The 20,965-nt window shown below is 36.2% G+C and overlaps 1 protein-coding gene across 1 annotated transcript in view; it reads right to left on the minus strand.

Annotated features, from left to right (window-relative positions):
• ANTXR2 (ANTXR cell adhesion molecule 2) overlaps positions 1-20,965 on the minus strand; it is a 162,663-nt gene that overhangs the window by 85,911 nt on the left and 55,787 nt on the right. The window contains exon 12 of the mRNA XM_037830075.1: positions 15,122-15,217. Coding sequence (XP_037686003.1) covers positions 15,122-15,217 — 96 coding nt within the window. The remainder of the gene's footprint in view (positions 1-15,121; positions 15,218-20,965) is intronic.

Here is a 20,965-nt window from a genome sequence, read left to right on the forward strand (position 1 = left end):
ATGACTAAATGTGTAACTTGTGTATAAATTTAAAGTGATTTTGAAATTCTAGCATGCATTTTTTCTACATTATTAACAATGGAAACAACCCCTTAAAATGTACCAAGAACATAAGGACCAAGACGGCAGCATAAGAAGCTCCAGAGTGCCATATCCCCACATAACCTTTGAACAACCAGCAAAAATTGTCAGAGCCATCTTCCTCAAAACTCCAGAAAAAACTCCCTTATGGATAGAGATGCAAAAACCTTCAATAAGATATTAGTGGACTGAATAAAAAAGCACTTTAAAAGAATTATACACCATGATCAGATGGGATTTATTCCAGGTATGCAAGGATAGTTCATCATAAAATTAATTAATGTAATATACAATATTAATAGAACAAAGAGAAAAAATGAGCATCTCAATTGATGCAGAAAAGGCATCCGAGAAACTCCAGCACACCTTCTTGATATAAGCAGCTAGAAAATTAGAAACAGAAGGAAACTTCCTCAAAATGGTAAAAAGCATATATGAAAAGCCCATAGCTAACATTATACTCACTGAAAAACTAAGAGCTTTCCCTGTAAGATCAGGGAAAATGCAAGGATGCCCACTCTCACTGCTGTTATTCAACATTGTACTGGAGGTTCCAGCCATAACAATTAGGCAAGAAAAAGAAAGAAGAGGCACCCATATTGGAAAGGAAGAAGTAAAAGATTTCCTATTTCCTATATAGGATGACACATTCTATACACACTATAATGAACAGTCTGAAGAGGAAATCAAGAAAAAAATCCATTTACAATAGCAACTAAAAGAATCAAAAACTCATGAATAAATGTAACCACGGATGTAAAGGACTTACATGTGGAAAACTACAAAATATTGTTAAAAGAAACCAAAGAAGACATAAATAAATGGAAAGACCTTCTGTGTGTTCATGGATTGGAAGAATAAATAATAAGATGTCATTTCTACCCAAAGTGATTTACAGATTCAACACAACCCAAACAAAATTCCAACAACATTTTCTGCAGTATTGGAAAAGCCAGTCATCAAATTTATATGGAAGAGCAAGCGTGTCTGAATAACGAAAACTATCTTGAGAAAGAATGAAGTTGGAAGACTCAGGCTTCACGATCTTAAAATTTATTACAAAGCCACGGAAATCAAAACAGCATGGTACCAAACAAGGACAGACATATAGACCAATGGAATTGAATTGAGGGTTCAGAAATCAACCCTCTCATTTATGGCCAACTGATTTTTGAAAGTGTGCCAAGTCTGCGCAATTAGAAAATAATGGTCTCTTCAAAAAATGGTGCTGGGAAAACAGGACCCCTACCTCACATCATAAATAAAAATTAACCCAAAATTTGTCAGAGATGTAAATATAAGAACTAAACTTTAAAATTCTTATTAAAAAAACACAGGGAAGCACCTCCATGACCTTGTGTGATACAACGGTTTCTTAGACTTTATACCAAAGGCATGAGCAATAAAAGAAAGAATAGATAAGTGGGACTTCACCAAAATCAAAAACTTTTCTGCAACAAAGGACTTAATCATGAAAATAAAAAGACAACCTACACAATGGCAAAAAATATTTGGTAACCACATCTCCAATAGGGGTATAATATCCAAAATATATAAATAAATCCTACAACTCAACAACAAAAAACAAACAACTCAATTTCAAAATGTGCAAAAGACTTGAATAGGCCTTTCTCCAAAGATATACAAATTGCCAAAAAGCACATGAAAAGAAATGTTCAACATCATTAGCTATTGTATTAGGAAAATGCAAATCAAAACCACAAAACAATATCACTTTACACCCACTAGAATTGCTACTCTTAAACAAATTGAAAAGAAACAAGTTTGGGAGAGGATGTGGAGAAATGGGAGCACTCATTCACTGTTAGGGGGAAGGTCAAATGTTGCAGCCACTCTAGAAAACAATTTAGTGGTTCCTCAAAAATATAGACTTACCATATGACCTAGCAATCCCTCTTTTACATATATACCCAAAAGCATTGAAAGCAGGGATTCTAACAAATAGAACCTCACACGGATGTTCAGAGCAGCATTATTCACAATTGCCAAAAGGTGTAAGCAACTCATATGCCCATCAGCAGATAAACGGAGATGTAAAATGCGGTATATACGTTCAATGGAATATTGTTCATCTATAAAAAAGCAATGAAGGTCTGATACATGCAGCAGTATTGATGAACCTTGAAGACAACATGTTGAGCAAAATAAGCCAGACACAAAAGGACAAATGTTGTATGATCTCACTGATATGAAAGTATTAGTATAAACAAACTCATGGAGCAAAAAACTGGGACACAGATTACCAGGGACCACGTTGGGGTAGGGAATCAGGAATTATGTTACAGAGTTTCTGTTTGGGGTAATGGTAAAGTTTTGGTAATGGATGGCGGTGATGGTGACAAAATATTATAAATGTAACAACACCACTGAATTAGAGATTTGAATGTGGTTAAAAGGGGAAATTTTAGGTTGTATATATGTTACTATAATAAAAATTAAAAGAAAAACATACAGGACTACTGTACAACACAAAGAATGAACCTAATGTAAAGTATAGACTACAGTTAATAGTATAATTATTATAATATTGTTTCGTCAGTTATAGCAAAGGTATCACACTAATGCAAAGTGTTTATAGTAGGGAAAAGTGTGCATGTGAGGGGGTGTATGAGAATTGCATTTTCTGCATGTATTTTCTGTAAACTTATAATTTTTCTAATAAAAAAAAAGCAGTATTAAAAAAAACTCAACCAAAGTCAAGTTTTGATCCAGCAAATTGAGACACAACCACCATGACAACAGACAACAGTACCTTCAGGAACTGAACCAGAGCTAATGTTCATCTGGGTGCTATTATTACTATTATTAGCTTCTACTGTTATTAGTGCTGTCATGTGCCACACGTTCCAGGCTTTCTCTTATTCTCATACTCATTCTATGTGATTACTCTACTTATACTCATTTTAAATATAAGGAAAGAGAGGCTGTAACTTCAATAACTTGCCCACGGATAGACAAGGTATAAACAACACAGTTCACATTCAAACTCAGGACCCAGGTCCATCTACCTCCAAACCCATTTCCAAGTTCTGACATATGACATTCTTTTAAAATAAGATTTATGCTGCAAAGGGGACGTGCAAAAGAAAATGCCTGATTTGTTAAGTGATTGTTGCTTGTTTGGATGGATGAATAGATAGATACATACATACGTACATACATACAAATAGTTTAATTTAAACCTCATTACAATTCTGAAATACAGTGGTTATAACCCTTATTTTGTAGAGAAAAGCTTACTAATTAACATGCCCAATATCTCTCACCTAGAAATGTTGGAGCAGGAAATAAAATTTTTTGTGAATCTTCAAAATGCACCCTCTCTCCATTCTACCACATTTCCTTACAAGTAACAAAGAATGGTGAAAATAATATTAAGTCATTCACACAACTGACATCCTTACATTTCAGTAAAACCAGGTCAGGAAAATAGTAAAACTTATTGTTAGTCCTAATACATTAAAAAAAAAAAATCATGAGAATCCCATTCTTATATCAGTAAGGAGCATATTCATTTCAGAAAAGGATGTATTCATATGCACCATATTTTATGAGAATTTGCAGATTTTAAAAGGCATAATATTGCCTAGTTGCCAGGATTTTTCCATTTAGCATCCTTCAGCTCTGTATTGAATATTCTGGAAAACACTTTCACCACTTTATGAACCATATGCAGAGTTTGAATCTTCTCCAATTTTTTTTTTTTTTTTTTCATTTGTTAGTATCATCATCAGGGAGGAACACATCTCATCTACTTAGCTGCTAGAATAAAGATTTCAGTTTGGAGGAGTGCCGATTTCTTAAAAAAAATAAAAAAAGTTAGCTGCTTCAGGCAACAGTCCTTTTGATCTGCTCATTAACACTTTTCAAATGTTCGAGTGATGTGGGCATTCTTTGCGCTAGAAAATGTCAGCACTGCAGCCTGCAGCCAGCTTGATGCAATCATATGTTCCGATACTCAGAAAAGAGTGAAAAGAACTGTCAACAGTGAACTGCGTTGGTTTAAAAAAAATGATACTCTACAACGACTGTAGATTAAATAGTATTTCAGAACTGATTTCATGCCAGCGACAAAAAGGAATGCCCAATTCATTAGCAATACCATCTAAGTGCCTTAGAGCCCACAGACAATAGAGATACCATTGAACTGCTTAGAGAAATTTGTTTAAAATATATGTGGGTCTTCCTTTCATTCTCCTTTTTCTTTTTGATAAGATCAGAGAACAAGTATAGTGCCTTTCCTCTGAAGAGCATAAACACAAAATGCTCCTAACATAAGCTCTCAGGAAGTCCTTTCTTTTCTGAATCCCACAAAGTTAGATGCTTTCAACAACCAGACCAAAATAAGATCTGGGTTATCTCATCCTTCCTTTCCTTTCCTCCTTTACAGACACATCAATGTTCAAAGAACCTCACTTTGAACAAGTAAATAACCAGCCAGAAATCTGGACAATAAATATAATTTAAAATGTCAAAAGGGGATGGGGAGGAACAGCGTGAGATTGTGTTCTGCAGGAGTTAAGTAAAAGTGCTGCAGTCACAGCAAATAAACAGGACCAGGAAGGGTTTGATAGCCTTTTTCATAAATGAATCTGTTAGAAAACATCACCATGGAGGCAATAAGTCCTAACATCACACTATAGTTCAAGGAGGCAGCCATACATAAATCATTTCAATTAATGCTGCAAAGAAAGCATATTAAAATTGAAATTATTGTTTTATTGTGCATTCCAAACAAAACAAAATAAAACAAACAAACAAAAAGAAAAAAACGGGCTGCTCTCAGAGTAACTCAATAAAGGCACCAGGAGCCCTCCTCAACAATAAAAAGCAAGTGCAATGTAGACGCATTATTACGATTTAGAAAGAACAGCACAGCTGCTGCTGGCTAAGAAAATGATTCTACAGAGCTTCAGTCAGACATATCCTTGTCTTGAAAGCTCAAATTAGTTATAAGCAAATTGGGCTTTAAAACAATAACTTTTTAAATGGCTTCTTAAATTAAGATTTATGAGATCTTTATGTAATGTCTTAAATGCACTAAGGAAAAATGAACTTGCAATTTTCCCTTGAGGATGGAGAACTTCGGCCAAGGACACTAGCACAGAGTGAACACTTATCATTTCCAGCATATTCAGATATTTATTTGCAGCTGTATAACACACTCTAATTGACAACACTCCGGAAAGCCTTTGTTTGCCACCTCATTAGCCTTACATCTGTAATTCTGCCGAGTGTCTGGTTATCCCAAATGATGTGACTATAGGACTATCACTTCCGCCATCCTGATTAGTAAAACAAATCTGCCATAAACTCATGTCCTCCAAGCCAAACAATGATGAAAATATCCATATTTTCTGATATCTCACTCATGATTCAATACATAGCAAGTTTCATTTTAATCTCCCTGCCCTCTTTTTTTTTTAAGTCTAAGGAAAAAAGAAAGATGCTACTGATGTCTTTGTTAAAGACAAGGAGTTGTAGAGGATGGATATGAGGATACTAAATGAGAAGGATAAAATTCTAAACAGATGGCAAGAAACAACTTCTCACAAAAATGGGAACTTTTCCCCTTATGGAATATTTTGCAAACTCAACATGATCTATAATTCAGTAATGGTATTGCATACAAATCCAACTTTGCTAAAGAGTTCTTTTAATATGAATATTACTAAATTTGTATGAATATTTTTGGTTTAGATTTCTTTTTTTCTGTAGAAAATCCAGAAACACAGAAAATGCTATGCTGCAATGTTTTAAGTGAAATTTTCTCTCTTTCATCTTTGAAAACACTCATTCAAATGAACTGAAAGATTTAAAATTTAAAAAGTCTCATATTAAATGCATCATGGTCGGCCAAATATTCTATAGCAAGGGTAATTCCTTAATCTTTTTTTGTTTTATGCCCTTCTATAGCACCCTGGTGAACCTACGGACTCCTCAAAATAATATATTTGATGCATACATTAAAATACACAGTATTTAAAGGACCCCAATTATATTGAAATATAATTATCACACCTGTAAAAACAATGAATCTGTGATATAAAAAATATGTGCTTCTTTATTAACTCATTAAATAATGCGATCAAGTAGCAGGTCTAGTAATTGAAGTAGTTATGCCTATAAAAGATATTTCAAAAATATCTGAACAACTATAAATGTAAAATATCTCTGATTACTAAAGGTGACAGTCTTTAGGACTACTAATACTTAGGCAGGCAGTAGCCAACATTCATAAATGAAAGAAATATTTGATTTCAGTTAGAGGTAAAAATTAAGATGTAGTTTTTCCATCCAGGTTCATAATTACCAGGTTTACAATTCCTGTGGGAGCAACTAGGCAAAAGTTAAATTGCTTCTACTTCAGAGATTTATTACAATTAAGAAATTCTCATATAATTGCATCTTAGTTCCTACTCTATAGAATCACAAAGGTCACATTTCCTATTGTATATACATTATAGAGAACAAATTTTAAATGAAACCAAAGAAAATCTATGGTATTAGATTATACCATAGAATTGCCCTTGTGCATAATATTTCTCCACAGTTGACAGAATATGGATTATGGCTAACAAAATAGTATCAAATTTTGAAGTTGCCTTCTAGGTAAAGAGCTATCAAGTGTCTCCATTTTAAGACGGGATAGTTTGAGAAAATAAATTTAACAACAAGTATCAAATGCCATGTTTACAGTGATGGGTAAGACACACACAGTGCCTGCCCTCATGAAATCAAGAGATCTGTAAGAGGAGAGAGATTTTAAACAAATAATTACATTAATAGTTATTAATAAAATTGTATTAAGTACCACAAAAAGTACCATTTTCTCAAGTGACAGTCATGGTGACTTTTTAAGAATGTAAGATACCCTACTAAAAATAATCCAGTGGGGATGGTTCTGCTTTTGATGTGTTTCCTGTTTCCTGACAGCAATAAAACTGGTAGTGCTAACAGGGTATATGTTATAGTTTAAATAAATGTTCAAGTACTTTGGTTTTCCATGAAGAGTTAAAAGATCCATTTCTAACTTTTAAGGGAATGTTTCAATATCTGAATATAGAAGAAATTGTACTGGTTCCTTCTAGCAAATAACAAGCACCCTGAGAAAGGTGACCCTGGGTCCATGTCACCAAACAGTTCTAATAATAGATAAGCCTTGGACAATCGTGACAATGACAGACATTTCTTCCAAGAATTTTTTCTCTTTCTGTGACAGAGAGTAAATTCTTCTCAGTGGATGAATCATTGTGCACATTTATTTTACAATTCCACCAAACAAAACTGAACGGTTATTTTAATTATAAAGAATGCATATTAAATAGCCTTAGCACCATTGCTGACACTTTGAAGAATATTTAATTGCATTCCATCGTATAGCCTCTTGTGCTTCATGAGCAGTTTTTTGTATTGAAGTGATCTGAAAACATATCACATAAGGATTCTTAAAATTGCAATATTAATAGAGCCCTAAGTAGTGTCTCCCAATCTTGGAGGATATAAGAATGATATCAGTTTCTTATTGCTTCTGTAACAAATTACCACAAACTTGGGTGGCTTAAACAACTTAAATTTATTTTATTATAGTTCTACACTCCAGAAGTCCAAACAAAGTCTTATGGGGCTAAAACCAAGGAGGCCTGTTCCTGCTGGAGACTTCAAGGCAGAATCTGCTCCTTGCCTCTTCCAGTTTTTGTTGGTGAGTGGCCACCTTAGCTTGGAGCCACTTCACTCCAATCTTGCTCTCTGTGGTAGCATTGCTTTCTCTCTTCCATGGCCTAATTTCCCTCTGCTTTCCTCTAATAAGGACACTCCTGATTACATTTAGGGCCCACTCAGAAAATCCTAAATAACCTTCCAATCTCAAAATCATTGATTCAATCGCAACTGCAAAGTCCCTTCTGCTAGATAAGGTAACATTCACAGATCCAGGATTCGGTTTGGAAATCGGTGAGGGCCATTATTCAGCCCACCCACCACACGGGGATTTTCCAAACTGCACTATCTCTGCAGATGTCTCCACCAGTCCTACGCCTTCCCCTCAAAGAGAATTACCACCACTGGAAACCTGATAGTGACTCTCTGCTCTGAAGGCCTTCAAGTTACTTGGGGAACAAAGAAACTGAGCTAAAATCACTGCTTCAGATATGAGTATCATTTCCATCACAGATTAGATATCTGTGAAATGTTAATCTCTGAACAAGGAATGAATTGATCATTTCATAAAACATGAAATGATGAATGAAGAATATGTGATAGCCACTGGGGCTTCTGTTCAGGGCTTCTTTTTCCAGGCTTTCTATCTTAGGTAAAGTTCCTAAACCTATGATTCCCAAGGGTGTAGACAGCTGACATAATCTTAAATGTGCCTGAGAAAAGACATTTTAAGCTCTTTGGCCACGTTTCAGTTGAAAGATTAGACTTAAATTCTTGCCATTAGTACCTAAAACACACTGAAACAAAAAGACATTTGAACAACACCAAGCTGAATAAACACATTCCATTCTCCTTTAACAAATTATATTAGTGATAATGATAGACAAAGTCAAATCGATCCCTAATAATTTAATACTGCTAAGGATTATTTAACTAACCACATTCTAGTTCCAGAATCTCGGAAGTACATTCTCTAAAAGAAACAAAAGTAAAGAAATAACCTGCAATTGTACTTAAAACACACTCTGATGTTCTTGATATCTTTGTTTCACAAGGTTACAGGTCTCCCTTACCTCTTCTCTTCATGTCATCTTTTCATTTTTCTTTAGTCCACCTGGCTTCCAGCTTAGATTTCAAGTATCTATACTTTGTTAGAATTTTTTTTAGGAATATTTTGCTACAGCCAAATCTAAGGTGCTCTATCTGTCAAGTGGCTTTCCATTTTGATTGCTGAAGGAATTCAGAAGGGTACGTCATAAGTAATCCCAGACAGGGCCACACTTCAGCAACACTTCAAAGCAAGGAAAGCTTCTTACAGGTGAATGTACTCACCAAAGCTCTCCAGTGGCATCTTCTCGCCTAAATCCCAAGCCTTCTTTCACTACTCCTTTAGCTGGCACACTAGGCCTCAGCCTAGCACTTCCCAAAACATATTAGAATAACTCATAATTCCACACACACTTCATCTGGAATGGCACTAATCAACTTTCAAAATCTTGTTCATCATTCAAAACTCAGTTTGGGGTCAACTACTCATCAGGTTTCTGTGAAACAATCCCTTTCTCTGGCAAGCTCCCCCACAGGTATATTCTTACTGTTCTTTACACATGATGCCATTGGAGCACCCATGGTCCTCCTTCATTTACACTTATTTTTCCACATGTTTGTGTCTTCATATTAAACTCAACCCAGATCACAGCCCAATACTGACACATATTAGATGCTCAGTAAATATTTGCCAAAGGTTAAATGCAGAATTTTGTCTCTAGCTTCTACCTATTTTTAAAACTACTCTAAGGTGGAGAAACTAAGATGGCGGCTAGGTGAGACAGGGCAAAAAAACACCTCCATGAAAAACACTAGATAAAAAACAGAAAGTGACCCAGAATACCAGTTACAGCAATACGCCAGCTGGATGAGGTCTGCTAGTACCACAGGGGCCGTATACTTGGTGAAACCGGGAATCTGCATTCTGAAACGAATGAGTAAGCTGGCTGGAAGACCCACAGCCACGCGGCGGTGTGGGGAAGCCAGTGGTTAGCGCTTGGAGACAGACTGGTTTTTTTTTTAAAGAAAAAAAAAGGGGAAAAACCCAGGAGCGGCTACAGTTGTGACAGTGGGAACCACGCAGTAAAACATAGCAAGAGGGGGCTGGGCCGGCCTCTCGCTGTCTGGCGTGGAAGATAGCCTGCTGCAGATACCCTAGGGGCCGGGGGAATGGAGGGGAGAGCCGGAAGCTGAAAGAAACCCCGCGGCTAGCAGCTGGATCCCCGGAGGGCTGGATAAACTCCTGCCCAGGGCCATGCCCACAGCCCAGAGCCCCGCCAGTTGCCCCAGAGCTGGGAAGGAGGAACTGTGCGAGGAGGGGGGGGGTTGAGATGCCCCATTCGGCCATCTTTGCATCAGGCTGAGAGTGCCCCTGCACGGCCCGGTGGCCTGGGGCTTCCCTTGAGGGATGGTGCGCACTGGTGATACAGCACGGCATTCCCTCAGCTGAGCTCCTGGAAGATCGTGGCTGGGAGGGGGGGGCCGCTCGGAGAACCCAGGGACGCTACAGCAAGTCCGGTGGTTTGTGGGACAGCGAGAGAGAGGGTCTGGGGCTGAAATGAAATGAAGGCTTAGACTCTTGCGGTGGCCTTGAATCTCCAGGAACCTGGGGGATTTGAATATTAAAGCTGCCCTTCCTCCCTGGCCACCCGTACACACGCCCCACATGCAGGGCGGACAGCTCCAGCAACACACCCAAACTGAGTTCTCCAACTGAACCCCACAAGAATCATTTCCCCACACACCACGGGGACAAGGTGGAGAACTGACTTGAGGGGTATAGGTGACTCACAGATGCCATCTGCTGGTTAGAGAAAGTGTACGCCACCAAACTGTGTTTCTGAAAAATTAGATTGGTATCTTTTTTTTACAACTTGAAAGAACCCTATCAAGCAAAGAAAATGCCAAGAGGCCAAAAACAACAGAAAATCTTAATGCATATGACAAAACCAGACAATATGGAGAATCCAATTCCAAACACTCAAATCAAAATATCAGAAGAGACACAGTACTTGGCACAATTAATCAAAGAACTACAATCGAGGAATGAAAACATGGCAAAGGATTTAAAGGACAGCAAGACGACCATGGCCCAGGATATAAGTGACATAAAGAAGACCCTAGAAGAGCATAAAGAAGAAATTGCAAGAATAAAAAAAAAAAAATAGAAGATCTTATGGAAATAAAAGAAACTGTTGGCCAAATTAAAAAGACTCTGGATAGTCACAACACAAGATTAGAGAAAGTTGAACAATGTCTCAGTGTCCCAGAAGTCCACAGAACAGAAAATGAAAGAACAACAGAAAGAATGGAGAAAAAAAATCAAAAAAATCGAAATGGATCTCAGGGATATGATAAATAAAATAAAACGTCCAAACTTAAAACTCATTGGTGTCCCAGAAGGGGAAGAGAAGGGTAAAGGTCTAGAAAGAGTATTCAAAGAAATTGTTGGGGAAAACTTCCCCAACCTTATACACAATATAAATACACAAAGCATAAATGCCCAGTGAACTCCAAATAGAATAAATCCAAATAAACCCACTCCAAGACATATTCTAATCAGACTCTCAAATACTGAAGAGAAGGAGCAAGTTCTGAAAGCAGCAAGAGAAAAGCAATTCACCACATACAAAGGAAACAACATAAGACTCAGTTGTGACTACTCAGGGGCCACCATGGACGCGAGAAGGCAGTGGCATGATATATTTAAAATTCTGAGAGAGAAAAATTTCCAACCAAGAATACTTTATCCAGCAAAACTCTCCTTCAAATTTGAGGGAGAGCTTAAATGTTTCACAGACAAACAAATGCTGAGAGACTTTGCGAAGAAAAGACCTGCCCTACTTCAGATACTAAAGGAGCCCTACTGACAGAGAAACAAAGAAGGAGAAAGGGATATAGAGAATTTTAACTGACATATATAGAACCTTACATCCCAAATCACCAGGACACTCATTTTTCTCTAGTGATCATGGACCTTTCTCCAGAAGGGACCATAAGCTGGGACATAAAACAAGCCTCAATAAATTAAAAAACAAAAAAAATTGAATATACACAAAGCACATTCTCCAACCACAATGGAATACAAATAGAAGTCAATGATTTTTGAATTGTAACTCCACTATTTACTTTCTACACGATATAAAATACACAAACTCTAATGACAAATCAGTGGTTTTGAACTCAACGTAAAATACATAATTTTAGACAACTATATAAAGGTGGGGGAATGGAGGAGTATAGGAACATAGTTTATATGTCCTATTGAAGTGAAGGTGGTATCAAAGAAAAACAATATTGTTATGAATTTAAGAGGTTAATTTTAAGCCCTACAGCAAACACAAAGAAATTATCAGAGAATATGACCATAGAGATGAAAAGTAAGAGTTTGGGTCAAGAGAAATGGGGGAAGGGGCAATGGGGAGTTAAGAAATGAGTGTAGGGTTGTTGTCTGAGGTGAAGGAAAATTTCTAGTAATGGATGGTGGGAAAGAGCATTACAACATTCTAAAGGTGATCAATCCCACTAATGGAATGTTAGGGAGGGGGTGGAATGGGAAGATTTACGCTGTATATATGTTTCCACAATTGAAAAAAAAGAAAAAAAAAAAAAAAACAGTCTAAATAGATGGCAATTGAATGCCAAGGATGAACCTGGATGGGATCGGAGGATGGAGGACAGGAGGCTCAAAGGGACACAGTTGAGACATAAGGAAAAGGAAATATAGAATGTAAGCTTTGTATCATTGTTGAATCTCTTGTACTTCTTAGCTGTGATTAATGGGATTGCACAAAAGAATGTTCTTGTTCCTGGGAAGTGTATATGTGAATTATAGTGTTTGTTCAAGGGTGTGTGCAGCTAGCTCTCATATGTTCAGAATACAGAACAATAGATAATGGATAATAGATAGGGAGGGAGGGAGGGATAGAAAGAAATAGCGATGTGACAGCATGTTAAAGTTGGTGGACTGGGCTATCGGGGGTGGGGGGTCAGGGTATGATGGAGTTCTGTGTATGGGGTTAGTATTGTTTTTGCAACTGTTCCCATAACTTTGAATTTATTTCAAAAAAAAAAAAAAAAAAAAACCCTAAGGGGGGATGGAAATACTCTAAGGAAACATTTGCTAAGATTTCTTTACACTTAGGTGAAAATTTAAATTTATTAACAGAGCTAGTTGCTTTTTAATCTATATTTCAAACTGTAAAATCAAGGTGTTTCCCTCTATTAAATGAGTTCCAGAAATTACTATGCAAGCACAGATATTTCTGAAGATGGGGAGCCTTTCTGCCACCCTGAAATCATATCTTTAAAGGGCCCTTCTATGCCTTGTGTAAAGATAATGACTCCACGATTCATGATCTCCTAAGTCCCGGGGTTGGAACAAATCTAGTGTCTCCACCTGATGACTGGATCCCCTCTAGAAAATCCAAAATGATGATGAATATCTGTATTTGAGCAAATCTAACTACAAGAAAATCACTATCTCCCAAAGAAGTCTATATTTTTTGCATGTGTATTCAAAAAAATATATATGTTGACTCTTTTGAGCTATCTTGTCAATAATAAATGAAACTGCAAAGCAATGAAGAAAGGAAATCTACCACAGCAAAGTTTAAATTAAAAAACCAAGGAGCACAAATCACATTAGGACAACTTCTTGCTTTTTAATTTGAGACACGAGAACACTAGCCACCCTAAAATAGCCATATCTAGGATAATCAAGAAGATTACAGCAGGAAAACATTTGAGCATAAATTGCTATGGCAGGCAACTGATTAGTTCAGCAAGGAGATAGGATGCTTCTTATCTCTACCGTTATCTGAGTCAATTCTGGGTCTCCTCCATGGGCCAACTATGCTGAGATAAAGAGCTGTAAAGTCATCTCATGAAATCAGACTGAAGTACAATTAATAATAAATGCAAGAGTAATATAAAGAAAGCACTTCTTGAATCTACAAGGAAGCTGAAATCAATCAGCAAAAGTGAGAAAAAATGGCAGTTTCATAAAATTATGTAAAACACTACAGTGATCTACAGAATAAAAACTTCTAAATAATGTGCTGGTAATACAAGGAATATTAAAAAATAAATAATAGGCATGACTTGAAGGCATGATTTGAAGGAATGCTTCCACTGGTTAATCTTTTCTATGAAGAATCTGTTAAATCTGGACCATCAAAACTGGAATGCTTGAAAAAGGATTAAATTTATTATTCAGCATTCCACTTTGTGCTAGGCCTTCAAAGACATCCACATCCTAATTATCCCTACCTGTGAATATGTTACCTTACATGGCAAAAGGGACTTTGCAGATTGATTCAAGTTAAAGACCTTGAGGTAGGGAGACTCCCCTGGATTGCTTAGGAGGGTCTAACCTAATCACTTGGTTCCTTAAAATTGCAGTACATTTCCCAGCTGGATTTAGATTCAGAGGGAGACGTGACTACAGAAGAATAGTCAGACAGATGCCACATGGCTGTCTTTGAAGATGGAGGAAGGGAACCATAAGTCAAGAGATGTGGAGGGTCTCTAGCAGCTGGAAAAATCAAGGAAATGATACATCTGAGAGCCTTCAGAGAGGACTGTAGCCTTCCGAACACCTTCTAGCCCCACTGAGCCCAGTAAGACCCATGTCAGACCTCTAATTACAGAACCATAAGAGAGTAAGTTTTCATTGGTTGAAGTCACCAAATGCACTGCAAATTGTTACCGCAGCAATAAAAAATTAATGCACCCATATTCTTTCAGAGGCTTTACATAAACACTGAAAAATAACATGAACTGAAACCACCTGTCATAACTTCAAAAGTAACTATTTAACAGATACCCTAAAATTTGCACATGACATAGTTCTAAGATATTTTTCAGAAAGGCAAACAGTGCAGTTCCTGAAATAGTACATACTTCAAAGAGGAAATGAAAGATTCAATAAGCACTGAAAAAAAAAAAACTGACAGATTACCAAGTTCCCCCAATGAATCCAGAAAATATTCATTTTACTTGAATTACTCTTATACTTGAGTGGAAAGACCTTTTTTCCCTACTACCTCTCCTGCTTTCCTATCCCATTTTTCCCCCAAGGTGATTTTGCAGTGCTTTTTAGATGAAGCTTTAAAATAAACACTTACTGGCATACATGTTTTCTAGAATTTATCACAATGGCAAAACAATTAAAATACAATTTGCTAATTGAAACGTTGATGCTGTTGAACAATATGGCATTTGTTCATACTTTAGACCTTACTTAATATCACACGGATTAAAAAAAAAAAAGAGAGAAAGAGCAGAGCTGCAGATTCTTCTTATTACTCACCACTTTGCAACAAAGGGGCCAAAACCACCACATCAAACCGATACCCAAAAGAAGCAGTAACACCAGAATGGCAATGATGGCCGCAATCCCATTAGACTAGAGTGGGCAAAAGACAAAAACAAGGTGGTCAGCAAAGCCCAGGGTCAAATCCCAAACACACACGTTTTTTAAGAAACAAATAAAACAAAGCATAATAATATCAAACCAGATTTCTATTATATTTCTTTGAATTCTTTAAATTTTATAAATTTCTTTATATTCTGTTGCAAATATTAGGATAGGTTATAATTTAAAACATCTTTCAGAGCGCTGCAGACTGTTTTATAATATATCTTAAAGGAATGTAGGAAAAATTACTAAATGTGGTTATATGAATGGTCCATATGATCCTTATCTTTTGTCTGCGGTAAGGATTATTTTGGTTATAGGAAAAATTACTTTTAGGCCAAATTCAGGCAGAGTTCCTCCAGGCTTTTTGACAGTGGAACACTATTTATGTTATATATTTGAATGATGAGACAAGATGAATATCAAAAAATGCCAAGTAGATGACAAACAAACAATGATTCTTTTTGACAAATGGTACCTATCCATCAATGCGAGAATGCAATCTCATGCATTCATATATCAGAGGCTCTCTTATCACAGCTCAAGCACTACCTGCCCAAGAACCACACTGATGTCTTCACTTCCTAACTGCGGAGATCTCCAGCCTTAAGGCACCTGCTCTGGATTCTGCCTCCAACCCCCTTCATTTAGCAACCAGCTATAGCCTACAGGAGTCAGATTAAGTCACGTCCTCAGGGCAGTCCTAAGATGTCCTGGCTAGAAAACGTCCTTCCTTATTATAGGTCATAGTTCTCCTTACTTTAATCTTTAGTAATTATCATGATGCAATTAATCAAATAATTTATGAAGAGCTTTGTGATTATTTATTTAATTTCTCTTCTCTGCCACAATTCATTTTGAGGTCTTGGAAGGGAGGGGCCATGCCCAATCTACTTACTGTTGGAAACTCCACACCTGATATTAAAACCTATTTACTAAGAGAATGAACACCAAAAATATAAGACAAAAGAATCTTACACCAAAAAAAAAGTGTTTACTGAATTTTTAGAGTAGAGATAAAGAGTTCAAGGGAATAAGATATCTCTCCCTTTAACCCCCCACTCTGGGATCCCAGCAATTGTAATTTGTTTTGTTTTGTTTTCAAAAGGTAGGAATTCAGGGAATTTAAAAAAAAAAAAGCTGTAAATAAATAATTATGCTGTCTGGGTAGAAGTGTGGGACTTTATAAGGCAGCTTTTCAGAGGTATGTTTCCTATCTTTCAAAACAAGAGGGAAATAAAAGTCTGGAGATCAGGGAAAGAGCCACACTTATTCCATGAGCTGGGAGACAGAGAGAAAAGGGGAGAGGAAAAGAGAGAACCTACTAGCAGTCATCTTAGAATGTCATTGTATTAAAAGCATTAGTTGGGAGGTCTCATTTTAAGCAAGTCATTCAAATTCTCTGGGCCTCTGTTTTCTAATCCACAAAATAAGAAAGCCAGTCATTCCCAAAGCATTAAACTCTTTGTGGAAAAACCATTACTATTAGTTTTTACATCTCTCATAAAAAAAAAAAAAAATCACTGTGCACATTAACATATTTAAAAAACTCTGAATGGACTTGCAGTAAAGAAGTCCAAAGCATTTCAGCACTTATCCATTTTTTTCTCATAATATTTTTAATAATCTGTAGAGCAAGGATTCTCTAGAATCTACTTTGGGAAATGTTGGGATAGATCAAGGCTAAGACACTTTCCAGTGTTTAAGTGGAAATGGTAGTAACATTTAATAAGAACATTTTATAATGGAATTTGAAGTGTAATACATAACAACCCATGCAACGAAAGAAACAATAATCCTTATGTAAACAGTCATTTGTAAATAACTGAAAAAAGGGAAGGGAATACAATTTTCAAAAGTACTGGCAAGGAGGTGCTAGCAAAATAGATTTGGTTTAACCAATCAGAAAATCTTGAAATGTGTCTCTTTTCCCTATGTCACCTCTTACTATCACAATGGGGAGGGGGGAAAAGAAAAAAAAATATTGCCAATTAGTGGTTTGGATACTATCTCAAAACAAATCCATTCTCAAGTAGATTGATTAATAGCAGCTTTTATGTTTTAAACTAATCCATGCTTTCATTTACAAATAACGTTTAAAAATTCTCAGAGCAGTACAATTAACCATAAAGTATCCATTAATTTCAGAAATTTTCAGGAAAAGAATTAAGAATCCACTACTCATGAAAAAAAATAAAACTATACATTTGATTTCTAATTTTCCATCTATAGGTAAGGAGGAATAACCAAAATATAAAGTATTTACATGGCTGATGTTAGCTTTCCAATTAACCAAAACTGACACCATGAAAGCACCATATAGAATCCCTGATCATATCATTTATCTTTCAGAAGACAGCAAACAAAAGCAACTACAGAAATTTCATACATGTACACAATACACTAGCTTCATAGAGTTCTAAAACCTGTTGGACCTTCTTAAGGCACTAGAAGATGCTATTATGTCATATTTACCATAAAGAATTAATTCATTTGTCTTGTAAATTTAAAATATAAAAAATTAAAAAGGTATGCGCTTATCCAGCAATTGCTTGATGTAGAGTTTGGTAGAATGAAAAAAGGAGGGAGGAGGCAGTGGATAGGAGAAATAGAAAGAAGGAGAGAGAGAGAAAATGAAAGGAGATAAATAATTATAGAAATTTTTCCAGGCAGATGTCTAAATGCTCTGTTCTTGGAGCCAAAAGAAAAAGAAAAAGAAAAAAAAAAACCCAAACCAAAAAGAATTCAAAGCTTACATTAGACTACTTAGGAAATCCTCAGAGTGCATGTTTCTACACAGAATTCTAAACATTGATGAACAGATCATGTGACTCTCAACAGTCCTGATTACATTAAGATTTTAAATCTAAGTGAATGGGAATATAACAAAAGATGGTCATACAATACATAGAAAACTGTGGTGTTCTATGGGACAAATGTCAAACGTGTAAATTTGTGATGCCACCTTCAGTTATAAGGTCTTCTGCAGTATACCCCCCATCTGTGACTGTGTTAGTGTGTATGTATAAAATGAACATAATATTCTCCACCAAACGTTTCCCACATGAGGATCTAGTCACATCACTCATTGAAACAGCTCATCATTTGGCTGTGCTATACGGCTTTCAAAAGTGTTCTATGAACGTTTGGCTTCCCCTTTTCTTAGAATTCGCACTGTATTTTCAGAAATTAGGACATGGAACCTGAGGATATGAATCTGCTAAAAGTTTAGTGGTTAGTTTGTTCTTTCTATGCATGAGCTGTGAGCAGGAAATTCAGAAAACTGTGATATGATTCTGTCCATTAGAATACAAAGTAAATGGACTAGCCCTGACAAGGACTTAAAATCCTTTATTTTCCCTTTAAAAAAATGCTTCTATTAGTAGCATTGGCAAAACACTATGTATCCCAGGTGCAAATATTCATCTATTATGATAATATAATCATCTCAACTGAAACCAAAGATTTGTCTCAAAACTGAAACTAAAATACAAACTTTCTAAATCTCCATATCAGAAACAGTAGATACAATCTTTGTCATACTGAAGCTAAATATGGTCGAAAAAGAGTCAGAGAAACAAAAATTTAATGCAAACCCAGTGTGGCATAAATGTACGAGACGACAGCCATTGAATGCACTGGTCTCGGGCATTAGTTCAGTTAACTGGACACAAATTCAAGCATTCACATTTCCTTCATTTTGATTTGCTGGAGCCGTTATCAGAGCGTGGAAGATTTCTGTCATGAAAGGGAAATACTTTCATTGTTCATGTAACTTTATAAACAAATTAAGGAAAGGTCGAACACATAGACTTCAGTCCTATCAGCAGATACCACACTGCAAACTGTGGACTTAAGAGTCATATGATGAGAAATATGAAACCAGATATGATTTACACATAGATCTTCACTCTGGGCAGGAGTTAAAAGCCTCCCACTTTTAGTTAGGCATGTCTCTCCTTAAACAGTCCTCAGGTCAAAAAATCACTTAAAAATATTCAACACTTGAATGCCACTTTTCTTAAACTAAGTGGCATAAATAAGTATTATTGACTAGAAGCTAAAAATACTTGATGAACACCTACTACATGTTAGACACTTAAATAGGTGTCTAAGTTAAAAATTTGAACAAGTCTTCATGAATCCCACAGACTAGGTGAAGAGACATCTTGAATAAATAATTAAAGTGTGAGGAGCGTGGTTGGAGAGTTTGACAGTAGTATGTAAAAGTGTGAACTAACCTAGTCCAGGGTACTGAGAAGACCTCACTGAGGAAGTATAAGAAAGCTCTAGGAGATCTGGGAGTGAGGTGGGAACAAAATTTGTGGCTTTCCGCATGAACAAGACAAAGACCATTGTGGCTAGAGTACACGGTTTGAGAAGACCAAGTGGCACCTGAAAGTGCTGATGAAAAGAAAACAAACACAAATTTCTGAAAAGCTGTAATTCTTTTTATCACAAAGAGAATTGGACATTTGTTGGCTGGCCTTCCAACTGGCCATTTCTTAGATTAATTCTTCCTAACAAGAGGCCTGAAAAACAAGTAGCATTGTCAGTTGTCTAGGAAAATTTGGGTGTGAAAGTTGACTGAGGAGTCCAGTCTGTGATTCAGTACCCAGATGATGTCAAGGCTGTGAAATCAAAAACTCAAATCTCACCTTCTCCATGACACCTACCTTGACCTCCTTATTTAATATTGCTACTTGTCCTTTCCCTCTCTTCCCAACTTTGACACAACCAATGTGCCTTTTTTAAGATCACCTTACTCTTAAACTGCCTCAATTCATGTTAACCTCTTCTAAGAACTACAAGACCCAAGATGACTTCCTTATAGCACGCTACCTATAAAGTCCAGATGTCATCTAACCTCAGCATTCCTACCCATCGAAATTGTGTATGGTTACAGGACAGGAACAAAGATCTATTTTCCTGCTTGTGTGGAGGAGAGGTAAAGGAAGACAGCTGGAGGTGCAGAATAAAGAGAACGGAGAAAGAATGTCATTCCAATGAGTCGACACACTGAGAAACTATATACCACGAATACCTGTAATGCCAACAACTTCCCAACGGTACAAAAAACCTCCAAATTGCAACATTTACAAAACCTACAAATTGCAACATGCATCACAGATGAGAAAAAGAAGAAGGAAAAAAAAAACCTACCTATTTTCAAATTAGAAGCATGTATTGTCAAAGAGCTATCCAGGGAGATTTATATTGGCCTAAGGGTCCATAAACTGCAATGTTTTCTTACAATGAGAAACAACTACCTGTATACAGACACCACACCACTGAGTTGTTTTGTTTTGTTTTCTGAAGGAAGGATATCTCGTAAATTACAAGATCAAATATAAAACTGTGAAATGATGAAAAAATATTTAGGTTTAAGTTTTTCATCTTTTTACAGGCAGCGATTGTTTTTTGCTTTGATTTATGTATTTTTCACAAAGAAAATATAATCATAAAACAATGTCATGTTTGCAAACTCCTTTTAGTGCTTCCTATTTTCATGTTCAAAAACCTAATATTAAAACTCTATAAATCTACAAAATTATCCACAGGAAAAAAATTGTTTCATGAATGGAGTTTATGTCTCAAAATATTGCATCTTAGGCAATGCAAATCAATCATCTCAACTAAAATTTAGTTTCAATGCAGTTTCAAACTAAGATATTATCAAGCTCTCAAAATCAAATTCCTTATGCATATAGGTAACACCAACATTTAATCTGGACA

Source organism: Choloepus didactylus, chromosome 3 (assembly GCF_015220235.1).
Source record: "Choloepus didactylus isolate mChoDid1 chromosome 3, mChoDid1.pri, whole genome shotgun sequence".
NCBI classification, from domain to species: domain Eukaryota; kingdom Metazoa; phylum Chordata; class Mammalia; order Pilosa; family Megalonychidae; genus Choloepus; species Choloepus didactylus.